General features: G+C 45.7%; 1 protein-coding gene across 2 annotated transcripts in view; it reads left to right on the forward strand.

Moving 5' to 3' along the window:
* The window catches only part of BTBD16 (BTB domain containing 16), a 957777-nt gene that overhangs the window by 699721 nt on the left and 234396 nt on the right, over positions 1-23660 (forward strand). For both annotated transcript variants that reach the window (XM_078641204.1, XM_078641205.1), the window contains exon 13: positions 8259-8350. In XM_078641204.1, the coding sequence (XP_078497330.1) occupies positions 8259-8350 (92 nt within the window). The remainder of the gene's footprint in view (positions 1-8258; positions 8351-23660) is intronic.

Consider the following 23660-nt stretch of genomic DNA (forward strand, 5'->3'; position numbering starts at 1 on the left):
AGTTGCTTGAGTCCGAGGTTGGCGAGGTTGTCCAGCAGTGTGGTGGTGTTGCTGTCATTGTTGTTCTCCAGGTGGGAATTGAGGTCCCCTAGGAGGATGTAGTCTGAGGAGGTTAGGGCATGCAGGCTGACAAAGTCTGCGATGGCTTCGCTGAATTGTGTGCGTGGTCCCGGTGGTCTGTAGATGAGTGCCTCTGAGGGTGGTCTTGGGGTCAGTGTGTATCTGGAAGTGAAGGTGCTCGGTGGCGGTGAGGGTGTCGTCGGAGTTGGTCGTGATTCGGATGGTGTTTTTGTGGACGATGGCGATGCCTCCTCCGGTCTAGTTGATGTGGTCCTTCCGGGTGATCTTGTAGCCATTTGGGATGGCTATGGCGATGTCGGGGGCTGAGGAGGCGTTCATCCAGGTTTCCGTGAGGAAGGCGACGTCCGGTGTTGTTGTTCACCCTCATTCCGTAAGAATCACCAGGTGTCTACCTTATACACCAATATACTAAGTCCTTTTTTTGGGCCATCTTGAATAATTCACCCACATGCAGAAAAATGTGGTCCTCATTGGTGCCTTTACTCCAGAAAAACATAACATTTTTAAACTCTATGCCTGGTTCATAAGCACATGCATGGAAACGGTCCGAAATACTGGTCTCAAAAGCTAAGATGGTACCAGCAGGGCCGGACTGGTGCTTTCGGGCACCGGGCAATCCCCCGGTCGGCTGGAGGGGGTGGGGGCCGGTTTTGGATCAGGGGGCCGGTTTTGTGTCTGGGGGCCGATTTTTGGGCCGACCGTCACAGCGTCAGTCACTCTCACTTCAGAGAGAAGTCACGAGGTTTTGTTTGACTCGTAGCGCCAGCAGCCAAGCCTAATTGACCGGTGAGGTGACAACCTAAACAAACTTTTCAGGAGGAGTGGAGGAGGAGGAGGTGCCTGTGCGCAGCGCGCAGAATTATGCCCTGCCTCCTCCTCCGGCGCGTCTGCGCGCCTCTAGGGTGCGGCTGATGTTCCCGTATGCGCATTGGACAATTAACTGCGCAGTCTGCCCTACACGTTGCAGACCCAGCATCAGGAGTGACGAGAGCGAGAGGAGTAGAGACTGTCACCGGAGCAGCCGGCCATAATTTAATTATTGGTACTGGCTAGCCCGCCGAAGTAGCCCCCCTGTGTCTGCCACGACCAACAGCAGTGAGTAAGTGTTTCTGCCCTGGCCCCGGTTACGCTACCAAATCAATTAATCATGACCTGTTCATGACTCATGAATGACTGTCTTAAGGTATTCACAAACATTTGGGGGGCGGGGCGTCGCGCTGTGGTGGTGGTCTGGAAGGAGGGAGATAAAGATAATGATTCCAATCCGACCGCGTTACCAGTGTGTAACATACAGAGCTGTGCTGTGCATATACGGCCACTCAGTGGTAAGTTACCACTGGCCGTATATGCACAGCACAACTCTGTATGTTACATGAGGCCTCTCGTCAGCTAGAGCCTTGTTCAGCCTTGCCCTTGCTGCTTGCTTCTTCAATAAGCTAGTTACATTCTCTGCATCAGGCAATGCTTATGCCTTCATTGTCATCTCCGGGTCCGCCTTGGTAGTCTTACTGTACTTCAGCTCTGGCGCAAGTCCTTGGCTGCAGAGGTGTTTCCCAAAGTACGGGAGGAACATCTACTGCGGAGCACTGCCTGGAACTGGGCGCCACAGATGTGAAACACTCTGCAGACTTGGCCGGTTAACAAAATCTAGCGCCTAGCTTAGAGGGAATCCAGTCAGGTTATCGAGTGAGTGTGCTGTAACAGTGCAGTGATTCTTGTGAAATTAGCATGTGACAATTGGCCGAGGTCTATGCCCGCAGTACAGGAATGCACTAGTGTTACTTACAGAGTGGAACCGTGATTTAAACAGTGACGTAACAGAATTCAATTAATAATCCAAACAATATTAAGGATGTTTAAGGAGTGCGAATGTTAAGGCTGCGTTTAGTGTTATTCAAACAGCCTGTCCACGTAGGAAAAAGCACATGCTTTTATTTCTGCAATAATATAAATAGATATTTTTTCATTTGTTTCATAAATAATTATCTTTTTCACAGTGGGATATAACCCAAGATTGAAGTAGGAGTGTACACACTAGTAACAGAGTACTCCCATTTTCAACATTCACTCATCTCTGGACACGCTCGAGTTCCCTACAGCGAGACAGGAAGGTACGGTCTAGCGCCTAAATTGTGGACCGCAGGACAGGGACGCTTGAGCTCTGTCAGCTGCTTCCACACTTCACATTTTCACAAGCATTTTGTGCTATTGGTCAGATTACTTTACCCTCTATGCCTTGTTTCATTAATTGTATATAGCTATATACCACAACCAGAAACGCTTAGAAACGGGCCGAATCTAGTACTGTGCGCTATGTGAATACTTCCACGTCTGAAACCCAGAAAGTGGACAGGTTGCTCGTGTACAAAGCAGACGGTAACCCAGCCTAATGAAGTATGGTGGTTCTCAGATCCGGAAACAGTAACCGGGTGCCCGCAAGTCACATGATTGCCCCAATTCGGTTCTGAAAGGGCTCTCCTAAATCCTAAGGACTTAACTAGGGAAAAGACGTTTTTAGGATGTGCTTGCCTCTGAGCACTTCATAATGACAAACGTGGACAAACAAAACAGTAACCCGCAGATTGATATCCACTCGCACAATACAACCCCTCAATACATCTGTGCCCTGCCAAACCACCGCCATCAGTATTCACTATTCACACCTGCCCCATCCCCTGCACTCACCGTTCCAGCCTCCTTCATGATGAATGATCCTTTTAACCTGCACGATGCGGACTCCGAGGCTTCTTGTCGGGGCTCATGCTACCAATCTGACTTACAGCAGCTGAAGACGGCCTAATGTGTAGAACTGTTGAGATACTACCTATAAAACAACATCCTACAATGGTTCTGTGCTGTGTTGCTACCTCGACGGTCACTACATCAACCTGTTAATGATATCAAAATGATCATAATTTTGACAAGGCCACTGCCTCGACCTCCCTTGATGATACCTGACCCCTGACCTGTCACCTGGCAATTTAAGTGATACTATCTACATCTTCACTAAACTTATCTAAGATGGAAAAATATAGAGACAATCTCGCCTGTGAGAGGTATTGGCTTTCTCAACGTTGTTTAGCCATGTCACACAGCAGTGTGGCTGCAGGGCAACATGACTGAAAGTAAAAAAAAAAATAAAGCAATACGACATTGTGCTTTTATTTTTGTGAGAGATAGGGCAGGAAGCGAGACAACATGAGGGAGGAAGGATGAGCATGGAGGGCAGCATAGACAATGCAGGGTGTGAGAAAAGAGTGATAGGATACGGGCAGCAGCGCCAGCGTTATAGTGCTTTTTTTTTTTTTTAATGGTGGGTGGAGGAGCAAAACAGACAACGGAGGAGCAGGCACAACATGGACAATGGAGGTAGAGTGGGTTATTATGGCTAACGTGCAACAGAGAGAGGGCAGGTGAGGGGTTGAGACATGGACAACAGAGTGCAGTGGCAACACAGAAAATGGATAGGCAACACAACCATCAAAGTGGAGGGTGTGTTGGGGGTCAATACGGAGAACAAGGGGCTGGTGGGTGGAGGGCAAGCAACACAGACTGAGACAAGTGAGGGAGGGTGGACTGGCGCAGCATGGACAATGAAGGGAGAGCAGGTGGGATGAACATGGACATTGGCGGGCGAGCAGGTTAGGGCAACAATGGCAGTGGACAGAGGGCGGGTGGGAGGTCAACACGAATAATGGAGGAAGGGCAGGTGCACACATAATAAAAATAACAAAATGTAAAGTTTTGAAATAGTACATAAAACAGCAAGTAATCCAATCGATTTTTTAACATCGGTTCAACTATGAAATAAGATCTGTACCGTTGCTGATCCATCCCAATATATGATCTGTGCAAATCACAAGCCTGGGTTGTGTTACAAAATGGTACGTAAATATCTAATGTCCCAGAGCAATTTTTAAACATCAGAGCAACCATAAAATAGGATCTAAACCAGTGCAGCTCCCCCTCAATATAGAATCTGTGCAAATCCCAACCATAGGTTATGTGCAAATAACAGAGAATACTAGAACAATTACTTCATGAATTTTATAAAAGATTTGAAAAGATTGAAAAGAAAGTTATAACTTTTTGAGAGAATTAAAAGATGTTTAATAGGATGAGCGTAATCTCTAAACTACTGCTTGTCAAATTTTGCTTGTCTTGTACCAGACAGCCTGTAAAACCTTGCTCACAGCAAATACAGTTGTGGGGGCAAATGTTGCTTTTTAAAATGATGTGAGCCAAATGAGAGGGGGTATACAATATTAGTCTCAGAGCTCCGACCTCTAGCTAAAAAAGTGTCACCACTGTGCACCAGACACTCTTAGTCCCAGAGCTCCTTCAGCTGCAAAAATGCCACCACCGTGCACCAGATCCTCTGGATCTCCAACAAGGAGGTGAACAACTACCTCCTCTCACCAGCAGTGACTACTGTCTGCCACACTGTTGGCAGTTTCATGGCAGAAGCGCAGGTGGCAAACAGCTCAAAGAGGTCATTGGGGAGCTGGCCCCTTTGCTCAATCCAGGGCCACTGTTGGGCCACGGGAGGTCAAAAAAAGGCTCTAGACTGTCACATAGCCCCAAGCAGCACCAGGTGCGGGCCAAAGTCACTGCGTTGTGCGCTCAGCTCAGGAATAGGTAGCTCATTGAAGCAAGACTGAACAAGGCGCTAGCAGGCGACTGGCATCAGCATGCCCTACTCCTCCTCCTGCATTTATTTGATTTCATAGCTCAGCGCAAGGACTGACTGCCTGCTTCTGGAGTGTTAGAAAAACTTGTAGTGTATGTATTGCAATCCATACTGTTCCTTACTAAAGATATTGATTTGTTAACAACTAAACTGCAATATGGCTAACACATCAGTGTGACTGTAGACTGCGCAGGAGGGGCGAGGAAGGGATAGAAAGAGCCAGGGGGGTGGGGACTGGGAGGTGACAAAAGAGAGTGGGAAATGTACACAATGAATATACATTCCTCGTGGGAAGGAGCATGCCTGAAAAGAAGCAGTGGGGTAGCTAGGGGGGTGGTACAACACCCCGGCCGGCACGCGTTTTGGGGGCAGCGGCATCTATCATCTGCCGGCAGTCTCGGGGCGGCCACACCCCGCTCCTCAATGTGTTTGCCTCGAGGGGGCGGCAAAGGGCGAAAATACTCACCATCATGTACACACATAGCTGTGCATATATGGAGGGGGCCCGTGCCCCTCAGCCTGAGATGTGCGCTCAGCTCAGCCTCTCACAGGACTCCTGTGACAGGCTGAGCTGAGCGCACAACTCAGGCTGAGGGGCTCGGCTCGGCATGTACACAGCTATGTGTGTACACGCTGATGACAGGACCGTCGCGGGTGCAGGCAATAAATCAAACATTTGTAATTATGATGATGAATCAATCATTATCATGATTACAATTTTTGCTTTGGTGCACATGGTGCGGGCGGCCAGGTCGGCAGGCCACGATTAAAGTAGGAGAACTGAACTAAGCTAATGCAGCAGGCTGGCTGGCTGATTTGTTCGTTCTCCTACTTTAATCACGGCCTATGCATGAGTTGGATTAATATTAGTGATCAGCAATTGCTGTAACTTTGAGGGATTGGGCATGGAATCTGTAGGCTGCACCGAGCTATTTTTGCTCTTAGTTTGAGAAACTATTCAGTGAGATGCAGACACACTTTATTGTTGCAAATCACTTGCAGAGCCAGAAAGGCCATCTTTGTAGTACAATTGTACACGGTGGCGCAGCCTGCAAACCTGACCCCATGGTGTCCATTGAAATTGCCATATCATGTGCCTTAGTGATAACTCCTAACAGTGAAATCTACTTATTTTTGACTAAAAACCCAGTTGTGTTTAAACCTTGGAGTTAATCGTATGATCACACATTTGTTTGCACTTTGAGGCCCTAAGGAAAGTGAGGCTGACAAACGTGATGTAAAAAAAAGTTGTCGCTTCCTTTCGATCAGCTGCAGTTTACAACAAGTATTGAAATGCAGAAGTGTCCAAGTTTGGTCCAGGAAGGCTGGATCCTTGGCTGGTGTTGGAATAAGCACAGACTGTGTAATGTGTTCCATTTCAGACTCAGTGGATGTCCATTTATCTCATGTCCATAACCTTAAAACGTCTCTATGACTATGGACCTTTTGGTTTAAGTGTTGCCTGCTGTCAATATTGGAACATATAGGTAGCACAGTCGTGCTCTGTCTGGCATGCATGTTGCCTCATAGGTGGCTGAAGCGGAGCCAGTTGGGGTGTAGAGATGAAAGGAAGAAGAAAAGACAAATGCGGACAGAAAAGGGAACAGTGTGATCTCTCTCTCGTTCTCTTATCTCTTTATCTCTCTCTAGCTCTTTATCTCTCTCTCTTTCTCTCTATCTCTCTCTCTCTCTCTCTATCGCTCTTTCTTTCTCTTGCGGCTTTCTATCCTTGTATTTCTCTCCCCCTTTCTCTCCCCCTATCTCTCCCCCTCTCTCTATCTCTCCTCTCTCTATCTATCTCTCCCTCCCACTTTCTTTCTCTCGCCCCTCTCTCCCTTTCTCACTCTCCCTCTTGCTCCCTCCCTTCCTCCCTCTCGCTCCCTCACGTGCTCTCTATTTATCCCTCTCACTCTCTCTATACCTATCCCCCTCTCACTCTCTCCCCTTTTCTCTCCCTCCCTTTATCCCCCCTCTCTCCCTCTCCATCCCCATATCTCTCTTACTCTTTATCCCTTTCTCTATATCCTTTTCTCTCTCTCCCTCTCTCTATCCCTCCCTCTCTCTCTTTTCTATCCCTGTATTTCTCTCTCCCCTCTCCCTCTCCCTCTCTCTCCACCTCCCTCTCTCTCTTACCTCTCTTACCTCTCTCTCCTTTCTCTTCTCTCCCTCTATCTCCCCCTCCCCCTCCCTCTCTCTATCTCTCCTCTATCTCCCCCTCCCTCTCTCTATCTCTTTCCATCCCTCTCCCCATCTTTCTGCCATTCCACTCGTTCCTCTCTCTCATTCTCTTCGTCTTTTTCTCCCTCTACTTCTCTCTTTCTCTTCTTCTGTCTCCCTCCCCAGTGGGTGGGTAACCTGATGTTCTTTAAGGTCATCATCTACTGTTTACTGTGCTTTGAAAGTTGATACAATTTGAATATGTAATGAAAAATGTGCTGTAAAATTCACCATTTTGGTCTGTCATTTTCCAAAAATTTCTAGGGGGGAGACCCCCCAAACCCCCCTATTAGCCATCGGCCTCGCTCGCTCGCTACGCGCCGGACAGGGGCTGGCTCGCTGCGAGCCGGATGGGGGCTGGTCTGGCAAAATTTGCCAGGGCTGCTTTCAGTTCCCAGTCCGGCCCTGGGTACCAGCCTCGAAGAGAACTCAGATCAAGTAATGAGTCTTTGCTGACGCCCCTTAGAATACACACCTCCAGAAATGGCCTTCGAGCTTTTTCCTTTCTTGCTCCCGCCTCATGGAATAAAACACCTCTTCATCTTCGCATTATCCCTGACCACAGCAGCTTTCGCAAGAAGCTGAAGACTTGGCTTTTTGTAAACTAAACCATCTTTACCCTCTTGTCAGAGCCGTCCTGCAAGCGCCATGAGACTCCTCGGATGTGATTTGTGCGTGATACAAATGTCCCTCACTTGACTTGACTTGACCAGTAGAGCACACCCTTATACTAGCTCCTCCTACTGATGTCCCTAAGTTCAGAAGCAGCGCAGCGCTGATATTTCCACCTTATGCCAAATACACTAAGCAAAGCTTTCCCACAGGGATATGTGTTCTGGAGTATTATTGTCATATGACAAATGTAAAACTTCTTAATGGTGACTTGCATCGCTGTTCAAAAATCTCAGATCTGTACAAGTGCATTAAAGAGTTGAAAATTGGCTTTGACTGAGATACCTTGATTGGAACCAGCATCTCTGCTGCAAAGGACAGTATAAGAAAACAGCATATTAAATGTGAAAATCAGGATATGTGAAAATGGTGTGCATTGTAAGACCAGATTTTCCCGAAGTTTATAACTCACAGTAGCATACAAATTGAGTAGAATGTGAAGACGAGTAGGGTTTCTACCTTCTAAAGTAGTTTAAAAAACGGAGAGGGTAGATAGACCTACTGGTATTTTTCTGCTGTCATTTTCTTTGTCTTTATGAGAATGTAGATCTTACTGTGCATGCCCTTATCATGTACCCCCTTCCTTGTTTGTCTTTAGTTTGCCTAAGAGAGGTGCTTTCCTGGAAACACAAGTTGGACAGAAGTACATGCCTGTATTTAAATCCTTACGCCTTCATGGAATCACACAGAGTAAGTTTGTTCTGTCATTGTGCCTCATAAATCAGTGTGCTGTTTCTGTTAGTAATGTATAACTGATATGTGGAGACTTTTCGTCTTGAGAGGTTTGGCAGACTATTCAAGAATCTTCTGGAAATCATGATTCAACACTACAAAATAACATCTATCAGAATTGACTTACAGCATTGTCTTGCTTAGGCAGTGTGCTTGCAAAGTACAAGTTATTGCTGTCCACAATCAAAAATTCTCAACCTATATTCTATTAATGTCATTATTAATTCACTACCAAAGTGACAAAACTTGAAAGTGGTTTTAGCCAAATATGTAACCAGTAAGATTTTCGAGAATGTTTTTATTATTGTAGCAGAATATATCAATACAGTATTCCGTTCAAGCAAATCATCAACTGAGAAAAAGACCAACTGAAAAGAAAAAGTGATAGCGAAGAAAAAAACGTATGGATGAAATTGCATTTAAAAGTATCTAGCATCTAATATTCCAGAGCTTCTCATATTCTCCAAAATCGCTCGCATATAGCGTTCCCTGAAAAAGATCCACTAGCGGTCATCATGGTGGTTTATATGCATATATTCTTTCCAGTGTGTTGCTATTTTCATTCACCTTTATTACAACATCAATACATTTTAAACAAATGCCAGTCTCATTGCCCTTCAAACCCCCCCTCCCCCCCCCACCCCCCTCCCCCACATAATATCATGAGCTGTGCATTAAATAACTTACTCAGAATCTCCTGGGAATGTATTATGTTCCCAGCATTCCAAGATAACAGGTCAATAGAAAATCTAGTGTAGAATGAGGCTACATGGACAATATGCAATTGCTCGGCATTTCAAGCGAGTTAGAACTTCAGTTCGGTAATGCAGTTACTAAAGGGGTGGATTTTGTACCTCAAGAACAGCACTTTGACGGGAGACGAGGATGGCCAAAGCCCAAGATGGTCACAAAATGTAAGATCTCCTGATCAAGGCCCTGGTAATTTGCCCCTCAGTGGGTGACATGGGTCCACTGAAGATGGCTGGATCCTGTAGTGAACCAGGATGCCCTCAACAGCACTGAAAATTGAGACACAACCTATTTTCCCTCCAATGTGCGCGCCTGCGTGCCCGTGCAACCAACCTTCACCAAGCGCTCAGAATTAATCTGAAAGCGTGCAGATCGTTCAATGCATTGGGGAGGAAAGATCCTGCCTATTTTTAACAGATCGTCTTTTAGAAAGACGATCAGTGTGATGTTCTGAAAGATAAAGCGAATACGCTGTGAAGGGGATTGGAGGTGTCGGACCCCTGTGGTGGTAGAAAGCTGCACAACAGCCTAGGTGTGCAGAGCACACAAAAGACGGGGGAGGGGCTACAGAGTGACCAAGCAGGCATTTTTAACTCACAGGGCCTGTTTTTAGATCATAAAGCTGAGGGGTGATTAGTGTCCCATTCTCTAGCAGCCTTTGTGATTGGATGTGCCCTTTTCCCTTAAACATACGAGAACTCGAGGTGCTAGTTTATGACACATTTTCCCCTAATTGGAATTATTCTGTTTGGGTGTGACAGTCTTTCTAGAGCTATCTGTTAAAATGCAGGGTTTGTAACTGCCTGATTTTGGAACATGGAAACGAGGCCTGCATTTTGTTTCTTTCCCGAGCAAGCTCATTTCGGATTTTAAACTGTTTTCCAAACTTTGATTGCTGTCTTCTTAAGTAGTTCAAGAGCACCCAAAGCGCATGTCAAAATGATACTTTCCTTTTCCCTGGAAACTAAGGGGATGAAATGCATGTTTCCCATTGTAATCGTGTTTCTGTGATTGGCAGATTGGAAATAAAAAAATAAAATAAAAAAAATAGAAAGGACTTAATGGATTTTGCATACTTAATTCCTGTATATGTTTGCAATTACAACTCTAGGGTGTGTTTAGCTATAAAGAGGGACCTGGTTTATACTATATTTTGCAGCATGCTCGGCGCCTAATGTCGGGCAGTAGGCCTCTGCCTCATTAACTGCACAATTCATCCACGCAGGTTGGCCCTAGTTCTATTAGGTCTTTGAGTGGCAAATATCTGCAACTTGACCCCCACCCCTGTACAAAATACAATGAAACTCACTGGAGGTTATTGTATACTAACATCTTGCCAGTGCTTGCACAACAACAACCAAATCTGTCTTTTCTAATTTAATACAGCCTTTCAGGTTCCAAACCTATATAGTAAAACACACACTTCTCAAATGTTCAATATTCACCTATGGCCCTTCATGTGGAATCCTGTTTCAATTACCCGTAGCCCCCAAAATGTGAGGAACAGAGTTCAACCTTTCAATATTCTCTAGTGCACGCCTATCCTTCCTCAGCCCAGGTTAAACTTGTTGAGCTTAGTACTGTTTTTTCAGTGTTACAGCTTAACATTACAACATTCTCTAACAATCGACTTCCTTTCCTCGGTTACTGTCCCCGAGTTAATAATGCATAAATCTCAGAGCTCCACATTTCAACATTTTCTGATAATCGATTTAATTTCCATTAATGCACACTTTTGTATGATAACACAAAGCACACAGGTGCTAACGTGTGTTACTGGCACACGGATGCTCAAATCAGTGCCGGCGCTAGGGAGAGGGGAGGAGCACCATTTCTCTGTGAATATGGTGCTCTCCTGCTCCCTCCCTGTCACGCAATACAGCACAGCCTCTTAGGGGGCTGCGCTGCATTCTGTGACAGCTTTGAGAATCTGGCCCTAAGAATGAGTTGGAAGACATCAGATGCTCAGTGTGCCCAGCCTGTAGCACATGTGCTTGAGGGTGCACAGTCAAAATATCGACTCCAAAATATCGACTGGACATATTATCGAGTTTCAAATATCGACTGGACAAAATATCGACTGGACAGAATATAGACAGCAAAAATATCGTTTTTAAGGTAAGTAAAGTAATATCGACAGTTAAAAATATAGACAGTTAAAATATCAATGTATATAATATAGGTTATTAAAATTATCTAATTTTTAATAATATTGATTTTTTTATAGTGTGTTTTATGTTATTATATGTGTGCAAAGTGTGTATTCATGTTATAAATAATAATAATTAATGACATTTGTATTTTTAATTTTTTTTGTTATTTAATTCTGTAGCGGGTTGTGGGTTTATAGGGGAATAGGGTGGGAAGTAATTTAATAATAATTAATTAAATATGTAAATTAATTTATTGTTATACATTTTTAATTATTTGTTAACTAATTTTTATTTGGTAATGAATTAAAATTTAATTGGCAATTCATTTAAATTAATTGATTAATTGTTAATTATGTTAATTTTTCTAATTTATTTTCTGTAGCGGGTTGTGGGTTTATAGGGGAATTGGGTGGGAAGTAATTTAATAATAATTAATTAAATATGTAAATGTATTTATTGTTATACATTTTTAATTATTTGTTAATTAATTTTTATTTGGTAATTAATTAAAATTTAATTGGACACCTGTTCTTATTTTGCACGGAGGCACTCTGGATACGGCGGCGTGTTGTTTGTAGCGGACCCAGCAGGACTTCACCCACCTCTCGCCGCACCCGCTCCGCGGGTGCCGCGTCGCGCAGTTGTAAGTGGCAGCTGACGGTGAGGTCTTCCAAGGCGGTTCAGGGTGAGAGGCTCGGCGGGGCTGTGAGCGTGCGGGTACTCCGATAACCAGGAGTCCCTGCGAGACCGGGAAACAGCATCCGGTCCGCTCTCCCTGCTGGCCCGCCCCCCGCCCATTGCAGGACATTAAAGGCACTGTCCACCTTTCCTCCCTGGGACACCTGTTCTTATTTTGCACGGAGGCACTCTGGATACGGCGGCGTGTTGTTTGTAGCGGACCCAGCAGGACTTCACCCACCTCTCGCCGCACCCGCTCCGCGGGTGCCGCGTCGCGCAGTTGTAAGTGGCAGCTGACGGTGAGGTCTTCCAAGGCGGTTCAGGGTGAGAGGCTCGGCGGGGCTGCGAGCGTGCGGGAACTCCGATAACCAGGAGTCCCTGCAAGACTGGGAAACAGCATCCGGTCCGCTCTCCCTGCTGGCCCGCCCCCCGCCCATTGCAGGACATTAAAGGCACTTTCCACCTTTCCTCCCTGGGACACCTGTTCTTATTTTGCACGGAGGCACTCTGGATACGGCGGCGTGTTGTTTGTAGCGGACCCAGCAGGACTTCACCCACCTCTCGCCGCACCCGCTCCGCGGGTGCCGCGTCGCGCAGTTGTAAGTGGCAGCTGACGGTGAGGTCTTCCAAGGCGGTTCAGGGTGAGAGGCTCGGCGGGGCTGCGAGCGTGCGGGGACTCCGATAACCAGGAGTCCCTGCGAGACCGGGAAACAGCATCCGGTCCGCTCTCCCTGCTGGCCCGCCCCCCGCCCATTGCAGGACATTAAAGGCACTTTCCACCTTTCCTCCCTGGGACACCTGTTCTTATTTTGCACGGAGGCACTCTGGATACGGCGGCGTGTTGTTTGTAGCGGACCCAGCAGGACTTCACCCACCTCTCGCTGCACCCGCTCCGCGGGTGCCGCGTCGCGCAGTTGTAAGTGGCAGCTGACGGTGAGGTCTTCCAAGGCGGTTCAGGGTGAGAGGCTCGGCGGGGCTGCGAGCGTGCGGGGACTCCGATAACCAGGAGTCCCTGCGAGACCGGGAAACAGCATCCGGTCCGCTCTCCCTGCTGGCCCGCCCCCCGCCCATTGCAGGACATTAAAGGCACTTTCCACCTTTCCTCCCTGGGACACCTGTTCTTATTTTGCACGGAGGCACTCTGGATACGGCGGCGTGTTGTTTGTAGCGGACCCAGCAGGACTTCACCCACCTCTCGCCGCACCCGCTCCGCGGGTGCCGCGTCGCGCAGTTGTAAGTGGCAGCTGACGGTGAGGTCTTCCAAGGCGGTTCAGCGTGAGAGGCTCGGCGGGGCTGCGAGCGTGCGGGGACTCCGATAACCAGGAGTCCCTGCGAGACCGGGAAACAGCATCCGGTCCGCTCTCCCTGCTGGCCCGCCCCCGCCCAACATACCGCCTATATCACAGTTCCCAACTCCCGCAGCGCGGGACGCAGCTCGGGGCGAAGACCGGGCAAAGAGCGGGCCGTTTGAGGCCGTTCGAGGACGGAAAGGACTGGACTGGGCAACCCCACTGGACTTATTGTGTTCACATGTACAGGTTTTAATTACTATTGATTCGTATTTATATCACCATGTGTTCACGGGGTACTCGCAGTAAAACTGCTAAAGGAGGGTTAAAATCAAATGGGACACTCGATGATTTTATCGTCAAGACTAACTTAGCCATTGACAATGAAATCACTAAAATGCAACACAGAGTGTCTTTGGAGCTCGAGGCAGCGCGGAGACTATCCCAGGACCTAGCATTCACCAAAAAATCATCCTTAGGCAATATTGCCTCGGCCAAAACCCCTGAACGCCTGTCTGGCCCACGGCCCCTGATAGTACAGGCAACTATTCATCCTCCCCCATCAACCCCTCCACCAGAGCCACAACCCATTCCCATCCCGATACCCTCCAAGTCCCTCCAGACCTCGATGTTAAAAACCCCAAGCTTAAACCTTGGTATCCCCAAACAATTAGACACGCTAAAGCTGCCAGCTTGTGTTGACAAAAGAGATGCTGCACATATAAAAAAACGTCTTGCCAGATCAACTTATGCTCGTAAAAAGGCCAAAATTGCGAGGGCACAACTTTAATAATCGCCGTCTCTTGGCCTCAAATAGAGCAGGTACTAGTGCCCCGCCGGCCAATACTTGCCCTACTGGTGTGGTCACCGATATCAGTATAGATAGCATAGTCCTAGACACAATTACGGGGGAATCACTCCCAATTTTAGCTGAGGGAGCCACTGAGGAACTATTAGGTGACCCTGGTAAGCTACAGGGGGGTGATGAAATTTTCCTTAAAACTGTATGGGACACTTTGAAAAGGCTTCTATCCCCCCTGGAACTCCGACTCTCACGAATCGAAAATAGTTTACTAGAAATGGACAAGACAATTGTTGCTCTAGCAAGTCTTGGCTTAAAGCAGTTGGAGGCAAATACTTTACTGAGTGTTGAGAGCATCACACAGGCTTCAGCGGCACCAGCTTCGGCCCCACCCCCGCCTAATCCTAAACCCATACCAAAACCCCGTACCAAGGACTGCAACCCCATGGCCTCCAATCCCCACCCTATTGCCCCAATTTCTTGCCCTTTACTAGACCAAGCACCTATAAAAAGGGCCAACCAGGCTAGTGTCCAGCAAATAAATAAGAGTGTGAATCCACGCACTTACTCCAAGGGAGTTAGATATGGAAATCGACACAACTTTCGTGGAGGCTACATTGATTTACCACCAGATGCCAGGTCTTATGTTGTAGTGTTGGCAGGTGTGCCTGTTCTGGAGCCATGGTCTCAAGAGGATCATTGTTCATTAAAGAACAAGGCTATCCATTGGCTTAACGTAAATAGACAACTACCGAACAATCTTAGAAGTAACATCCTAATGGTTCGCAGAGTTCCTTGGGTAGGCCCCTCATTCAAGTCTATCCCGGGTGATTGCATTGTTATTTCCTTTGCAGATCCAAAGACAGCCCACCATCTATGTTCTTGGGATGCACGGGGTGATAACTCTGGTATTACTGTTAAGCCACTCACCTTTTTTTATCTCCCACGACTACACACAAACCTAGGAGGGAATTGGTCTACAGTCCACAATACTACATGGGGTGGACGAAGGGAAGGTTGGCAAGGTCAAAATGGTTGGTGGGAAGGGGTCCCCACCTCAAACAGGTTTGGTTGCCTCGACGAGGTCGATTGACTTCGGAGGGACAATGCGCCAGTTCACTATCCTAAATCCACCCCTATGCCTGTGTTTCCTGCTCCTACCCGTTTAGAAGTTTGTGTAGAAAATGCTGTCCCCTTCAAACTAACAGGTTATGTTTCAAGATATGTAATCAAGCCTCCCACCACTAATTTACATGCAACTCATGCTGTTGTCGATACACCCTTGGAGGGCCCTCCACCTGACTCGAAACCTGTATTCGGCTATATTGAGATCAAAACCGAAGAGGCAGGTCCATCTGAGGTGCTACCATCTAGAGCTCTAGCGAGTCCTCCAGGGGTGGCTTCCAGCAAAATAGTTCGGCCAAGGGGTGGTATAGTACTGTCTCCTGCTACGTCTGTATGCATGACCCCCCCAGTAGCCCCCCCATTGGATACATTTAACATACTATCCTGGAATGTTGCAGGGGTTAGGGGTAGCTTGAATTCAGAAGATTGGTTGGAGTTTGTGGACAGTTTTGATATTATTCTGCTACAGGAAACCTGGGCACCCGATCCAGTTCATAGACTAGGTTTTGTAAAAAATTTTAAACCAGCTATAAAGGGTGCCAAAGGGCGTGCTTCTGGGGGTCTCTTGTTCTGGGTGAAACAGCCATTTGGATATCATCCATCCGAGATATTTGTAGATAACCCGGACCTTCTGGTAATTAAATTGAGCAAAGTGGGCCTCCGGGACATGAATATTATTAATGTTTATGCACGAGGGCTCCCAGGGGGCCGCCGCCCAGCTGTGCTGGATGTATTGGACCACCTTCTAGCAGGACAGGCCAGAGAAGATTTTGTCCTCCTGGCAGGTGATTTCAACTGTACTTTTGAGCCGTTATATGAGATGCAGTTTGGAATATCCCAGATCTACTGGTAAATAAAACTGTTAAAGCTACTGAGGCCGCGTTGATTTGGATGGCTCTGTGCCTTACTTGGGGGCTCAGGGCAATAAATGGTCGGTCAGGATCTGACTTGGGTGCTAACTACACCTTTGACAACGGATTGAGGAAAAGTAGGATTGATTATTTCCTGTTGAAGCTGGAATTCTGGCCGCAGCTGGTAGATATGGAAGTTGTACCTCGCCCAGAAAGTGACCACAACCCCCTTTCATTCAAATTGAAGCTTCCAGGTATGAAGAGACTAAAAGAACCTGATATTACCCGGACAGGGGACGTTCTCTTGACCAATGACCGTAGAAGGTTGAAGTGGTCTAGGCTAGCGGGCGATGAGACCCTACAGGAGTGTGTTGAGACTGTGGTTTCCAAATCGTTAGGCGTCATTATGGGTGAGGATTTGCAGGGGGGTGGATCCGTAAATACTGTTATTGACATTCATGAGCGCTGTTTTAACGAGCTCAAATCCCTCCTCTCTCTACCAGGTCTGAAGGGCATTGTTAAACAGAATGCAATCCGCCAGAAATGGTATAACAAAAAATGTAGGGAGGCCCACAGACATCTTGTTAAAGCGGTCAAGTCCCGCAATATGTGTGCGGTTAAGGAAGCTAGGGTGTTATATAAGAAAGCTCAGTGGGAAGCCAAACGGGAGTGGGAGGATATGTATTGGTCTGATCTCCTGGACGCCTCTACCTCAAACAACCAGCTTAAATTCTGGAATTTAGTGAAATGGGGTAGGGATTCTGACTCACATACTCCTACAAATCACGTGTCCCCTGAAGTCTGGGTGAGCCACTATTCGGCCCAATTCTGTGCCGAAACATCCGAACCCCCTTTCAATTTGGATGAGGTACCCTTGCCACCCACTCGCGGGGAGAGACTCATCTTCACAGACACTGAGGTAGAGCTAGCACTTGGCTTGACCCAGCGGGGGAAAAGCACCTGGTATGGACTTAATTCCTGCAGACTTGTTTAAAGCCAACCCTGCTCTTTGGGTGCCCTACATAACAAAGATCGCCAATGCAATAGCTAATGGGGCAAGAATCCCTTGGTCTTGGAAGGGAGCGGAGATACTCCCTATCCACAAAAAAGGCGATAGATCTAATCCGGGCAATTATCGCCCGATTAGCCTTATCGACTCCCTCCAAAAAATTATCGCACGTATGGTTCTGAGTAGAGTTCAAACCTGGATCGAACTAGAGGACATTCTATCTCCTATGCAAGCGGGCTTCAGATCTGGAACGAGCACCATCGATCAGGTGTTCATATTCTGTCTGATCTACTGGAAGGTGGTACTGCTCGGCGGTGGTACCATCTATGCCGCTTTTATTGATCTGAAGTCCGCTTTCGATCTCGTGCCGAGGGTTAAACTGTGGTGCGTCTTGAGGGACTTGGGCCTGCCAAGGGAACTTCTTGATCTGATAGTTAAAATGCATGAGGATAATTATGCTAGGGTGATATGGGGAGGCCAGGGACAAGTATCAAAATCCTTTCCCGTGACCCGTGGTGTCCGCCAGGGCTGCGTCCTGGCCCCAACACTTTTTCTGCTTTTTATCGATCAAGTGGTCAAGTTCTTTGCAGATACCCCCACTGACGCCCCTTTGTTGGCAGGGTTGAAGTTTCCAATGCTTATCTTTGCCGATGACACTCTGCTCCTCTCGAAAACACGTAGCGGACTCCAGCGAGCGCTGGACCGCTTCGAGGAGTTTTGTGCCATTAATGACCTTAAGGTAAACGTTGGTAAAACCAAGTTCATGGTCCTCAATAGGAGACATTTTGTCCGGAGCTCCGTAAGCCTGAGTGGAGTTAACCTGGAACAAGTTGAAACCATGACGTACCTGGGGGTTACCCTGGACCGTCGCCTGGGTTGGAAAGATCAGGTCAGTGCCCAACAGCTCAAGTTTGCCCGACTCACTGGTTGCCTTCTGAGTGAGCAAAGGAGATCAATTACCAAACGTGTTTCCCCAGCATTAAAAATGTATGACACCAAGATCAACACCGCAATTTTATATGGTGCTGATCTCTGGGGCTATACTGATCTCTCCAGCCTATTTAGAACCCAGTGTAAGTTCTTAAGGGGCTTGATTGGGCTACCCCAATCTTCACCTTCTATACCCCTGTGCTTGGATATGGGATGTAACCCTATCAATGAGATGGCTAGGTTTAGACTGGTGGCCTTCTGGAGGCGTTTAAGGACATCCCCTGACCTTACCCTTTTTGCTAGGGAACTGGCTGAAGTTAGGTCAATTGGGGGATCGGGGAGAATCCCCTGGTTAAAAAGTGTAAAAACCATCTTGATTGAAATGGGTTTAGAACATTTGTGGATTTCCCCTAGCTCTAATGTTTTCCCATCCAAACAGGATTTCAAGGCATTGTATTGGGCCTCGGCCCGCTTATCATTAATAACTGCCTCCAGCTCTGTTGGTCTCACGGGGAGATTCCTGACTATTAAGTTGGATCCCTCCCGTGAGATCTACTGGGACATTATTACGAAACAGCTGGACAAGAAGCTTTACCATCAGTTTCGGGTAGGTTCACTGCCCTTGAACTCCTTTACAAAAAAATGGGCTAACGGAACAACCGAATTTTGTAGTTGTTGTACAAGCTATAAAGAAACAGAGGGCCATTTCGTGTTCGCCTGCCCGATCTATTCAGTGCCCCGTGCCAAATGGCTAAAACCTTTGTTCCAGCACCTCCCATTCAGAAGGTCCTCGGAGGCTATTCAGGTTTTAAAAACCAATACCTCAGAAATGATCGTGGTGAGTGTAGCCAAATTCTTAGGGTGGGCCTGGGCCATTAGGGCAAGAAGCAGGCAACATATCAGGGCTTCATAAATCCTTACAAAGGATCATTTACATTACCCCCAACTAATTCTGTAATACTGTATACAGTCTGAGGTATGTTCCCTGCATTTTCTGTTTGTTTCATAAATTTTAATATGCTATGGTCAGGTTTGTCTTGTATTTCTGTATGTTTAATAACTTTTTAAACAATGGTGTTAGTGCTTTTTAAACATAATGTAATTATAATGAAATGTGTTTTAATATCGTCTTTTATGATTTTGATATCGAAATAAAGACTTTAAAACCTGAACCTGAACCTGAATTGGCAATTAATTTAAATGAATTGATTAATTGTTAATTATGTAAATTTTTCTAATTTATTTTCTGTAGTGGGTTGTGGGATATAGGGGAATTGGGTGGGAAGTAATTTATTTATAATTAATTAAATATGCAAACATATTTATTGGTATTGTTGTAGAATTAATTGTTAATTATTTATTTTATGGGTAATTAATTAAATTAGAATTGCTAATTAAATTTAATTTGTAATTTTAATTGATTAATTATTATATTATATTAAATTCGTAATTACTTTTAATTAATTTTTTACCCTATGCTATCCAACGCTTTCCCTACTGTTGCACCCACTGGAGTGGGAATAGTAATTTTTACCCCTACGCTATCCAACGCTTTCCCTACTGTTGCACCCACTGGAGTGGGAATAGTCATTTTTACCTCTACGCTATCCAATGCTTTCCCTACTGTTGCACTCTTTGGAGTGGGAATAGTAATTTAAACCCCTACGCTATCCAACGCTTTCCCTACTGTTGCACTCTTTGGAGTGGGAATAGTAACTATAAACCCCTATGCTATCCAACGCTTTCCCTACTGTTGCACCCACTGGAGTGGGAATAGTAATTTATACCCCTACGCTATCCAACGCTTTCCCTACTGTTGCACTCTTTGGAGTGGGAATAGTAATTTTAACCCCTACGCTATCCAACTCTTTCCCTACTACTGTTGCACCCACTGGAGTGGGAATAGTAATTTTTACCACTACGCTATCCAACGCTTTCCCTACTGTTGCACCCACTGGAGTGGGAATAGTATTTTTTACCCCTACGCTATCCAACGCTTTCCCTACTATTGCTCCCACTGGAGTGGGAATAGTATTTTTTACATTTTGCTATTGTACGGTAATAAAATTGGATATTATTTAATTATATTATGTTAATATATATATATATGTTTTAATACATATGATTGTTAATTTTTTTATAACTTTAATTAAATATTTAATTATTATAATTTAATTTAAGTCTTTGTAAGTATATTTTAGTAATTAATTTTAAATTTTAATTTAATTTAACCCCTTCCATGCTCATGACGGAACGGTTCCGTCATCAGCGTCGGTGCTCAGGTGCTGATGACGGAACATTTCCGTCATGAGCCAATACGATTTTAAACCCTTCAGCACTGCAGCGAAATTCGCGCAGCACTGAAGAGGTTAACACTGTTTTTAATAACGTCGATATTTTTTACATCTATATTTTTGTGAACGATATTTTGTACTCTATATTCTTGTACTTACCTGTTTGTACATACAAACTCGATATTTTGTCTGTAGATATTTTTTCCTCGATATTGTGGGTAGTCGATATTTTGTCTGTAGATATTTTTTCCTCGATATTGTGGGTAGTCGATATTTTGGCAGTCGATATTATTTCAGTGATCCGTGCTTGAGAACTAAACACAGTGCATCATATCAGTGGGTCTGGAAAGAGTTTGTTTTTGATTTTAGCAAAGTTTTTTCAAGCTAAAAGTACAATATCAAGCTTGACTGTGTAATGTAATGTTAGAGCCATACCTCCTGCAACCCTTTAACCACAACCATATTTGTTTTATTGACCCAAAACTTACATGTTAATTGGTAACTGTGGGCTAGGGGTTCGGGCGGACCGGAATAACAGGTGTGGAGGCCGGATGTATTGAGCTATGACGTAGCTTAGTTTATTATTTTTCACAAAGTCAGGGGTTTGGAAGGTAAAGAAGCGGAGGGTTGGGATGAAGGGAATGTTCCTTGGAGTGGAGTCGTCGAGATGTCGGGAGGGGGAAGATCCGTGAAGGACTCTGCTAGGCTGGACGCCTCTAGAGTAGATCCTTCTTCTCCAGGTAGGTTCCGGTGGTCCTCGGAGGTATATATAGGAGAGAGAAATAACAGGGCGATTAGTCCTCGAATGTAGGACTGCCTGAGTACTGTCACCAACACCAGGGGATGTGGAGGGTAAAGCGAGCGTGAGGGACGGGACGGTAAGGTAAGGGTAGGAGATGGAATATGAAAGAGCGGGAAGGAAGAGGGTGGACGTGGTGAGGGGTAGGTGTGGGGTTCTCTATACTACCGGGCTCGTGACGTGGTTATACAATATATACAGTGCAAATAGTGCTCTACAAAGTGAGGGGACACTCTATGTACACCAATATACAATTCAACCTGGGAGCCAGGAGACAGGGTACTCACATGCCCCGCCGCAACTCTCCCGCGAGTTGCGGCCGCTCTCCAGCCACCTCCTGGGGACTCCACCAGTCTTTGGTCCAGATGTCCTCGTCTTCACCTCCGGTCTTCTCTTCTCCTTCGAACACGCCACCTCCGCTCTCCGCCTCAGGTTCTCCGCACGCTGTCTCCTGCCACGAGTCCACCGCCTTGAACGCTCTTCTCTCGCTTCTGTCGGCTTTTCCGGGTTCCGGGTCAGTATCAAGGGAGGGATTTCCGGGGTCACAACAAGGTGCTTCCGGTCTTTCGTCTGTTACCATAGGTTCCTGCAAGGGAGGAGAAATGGGAGGAGTCTGTGTTGCCAGGGACGCGATAGGGTCGGGTTCAGAGACCAGGGAGCTCATGCTATGCCTTCGCTCAAAGGAGGTAGGGGACGATTCCGTTCCACAGTAACTTAAGTAATATCACTTTGTATGGTGTAATTACGGTACAAGGGTGCTTAATGTTACTTCTGCTACTCCTGGCATTTTCGCAAGGTCCTGTATTAAACAGTGTGAGTTAACAGCCAGTGAGATTCTTGAAACAACAAAGCCTGAGAACACTCCACCCACCCATGGTAAACTGATTAAAGTGTTAGAATATATATATGTTGAAAGGAAAACCACAATTTTGTGGTATTAGGAATCTTTAGAAATATTTATATGTGTTGGAAGGTTTTTATTTTCAATCATCTTTATTGTAACCATGTTAGACCAAAGGCAGGACTTGATGCTCTGTCAGCTACAGTGACAGACAAGGTGGTTATTGTCTCTAAACTATGGCTATTTGGCCATGAACATTTGATAAAATCATAAAGATGTATGCATGAAAACTGTGCTTGGAATATGTCCTGGTGCTCATTTATTCTATTAAGCTTAGTTTGCAGATTAGAGGAAAGAGTTTGGTAAAGTAGAACTAAGGCGTTACATCGTAGTTTTAATTATACACATATTAGCAACCTATAGGCTGATTCGAAGTAGTATGCAATTTGGTGAAACGGGAACAGAAGAAAACATTAAAATAGTGATTACCCAGTAACAGATCATTTAGCAAAATGGGGAGGCCTATATTGTGTGGTGTTGTATGCCCACACCACAGTGCCGCTAAACGTTTGAAGGCTCTTGTGAAGGTTTTTTTTTTTACAGCATTTGGTACCCAAATTGAGCCAATGGCAAAGAGACAAATGAATAATGACAGGACATTGAGATATGGACACCAAGTCTGTCACTGAATCTGTGGTTGATACTTTTGCTTATTGTTTTTCTCTGAGGGCCTGGGACACTCTTTCCAATGGAATACCAGTCATTTGTTTTGTACAGCTATGTCTTCATGTGGGACAGAACATCATCCTAGGACTTGATGAAACTGGACCATGTCTCAGGCTGTAGAGCCTTGCACTGTCTCCCAGTTAAAGTTTGCACCCATATTTATACCCAAATCGGTGTCTCCTTAATTATTCTATGCACTCATGGATGTTTAATTACCTAACCCCAATTTCTTCTATTGTACCTTAGAATTCAAGTGATCTCATTTTATTGAACTGATACATAAGTCTTTTATCATATATTTTTGTACTGTACCATTTCTCCAGTGAACTATAATCCTCAGGAGGCCCCAAAGAGTTTTCTGGATGTTCGAGTAAGAAACTTTTTTGTAGTGCGGTATAGCTGGCAGAGTGTTTGTTTGCACTGACCGAAATGTATTATGTTTGGTGTCAAAAGTGAGGTTGAAGGTGTGCTCCAATTTGAGATGCAGTCAGTCTGTAGGAGCATGTATGCATGGAAGTGAATGTGAGTTAGAAAGAGCACATTGGGTTGCCTACACCTCCGGTTACATCCTGTCACCTGCACCTGATGGATCGTTTGCTAGTGAGTATTTAGTTCTTTGTATTTTGGGGATCTTGACAATTGTTGATTATCCTTACTCGTTCCAGGAGGATTTACCAGAGCTTGAGTTCTTCTGAAATTGAACAAATAGTGGAGTTAATTCATTTCTTCAATGGATTTCACACTGGTGAATCTGAAATATTCCATTGTTTAAGTCCAGAGACTGCTAGAGGTGACAGATCAGCCTACAAATTAATTTAAATATGTTTGCCTCCCAATGACTACTGAGAGGGTAATTGGAATCAAATCAAAACACACATAAGGCACTTGGTAGCTTGTAGGTAGCATTTGCTTGCCTAGGGATTTGTTGCATGTCGGCGCACATAGCCTTACCAGTGGTGCACAAACATCCTTCTTTACCGCACACAGTGGAATACAATTAGACGGAACATTGGACACAACT

This window comes from Lissotriton helveticus, chromosome 5_1 (genome assembly GCF_964261635.1).
Source record: "Lissotriton helveticus chromosome 5_1, aLisHel1.1, whole genome shotgun sequence".
In the NCBI taxonomy this organism is placed as follows: domain Eukaryota; kingdom Metazoa; phylum Chordata; class Amphibia; order Caudata; family Salamandridae; genus Lissotriton; species Lissotriton helveticus.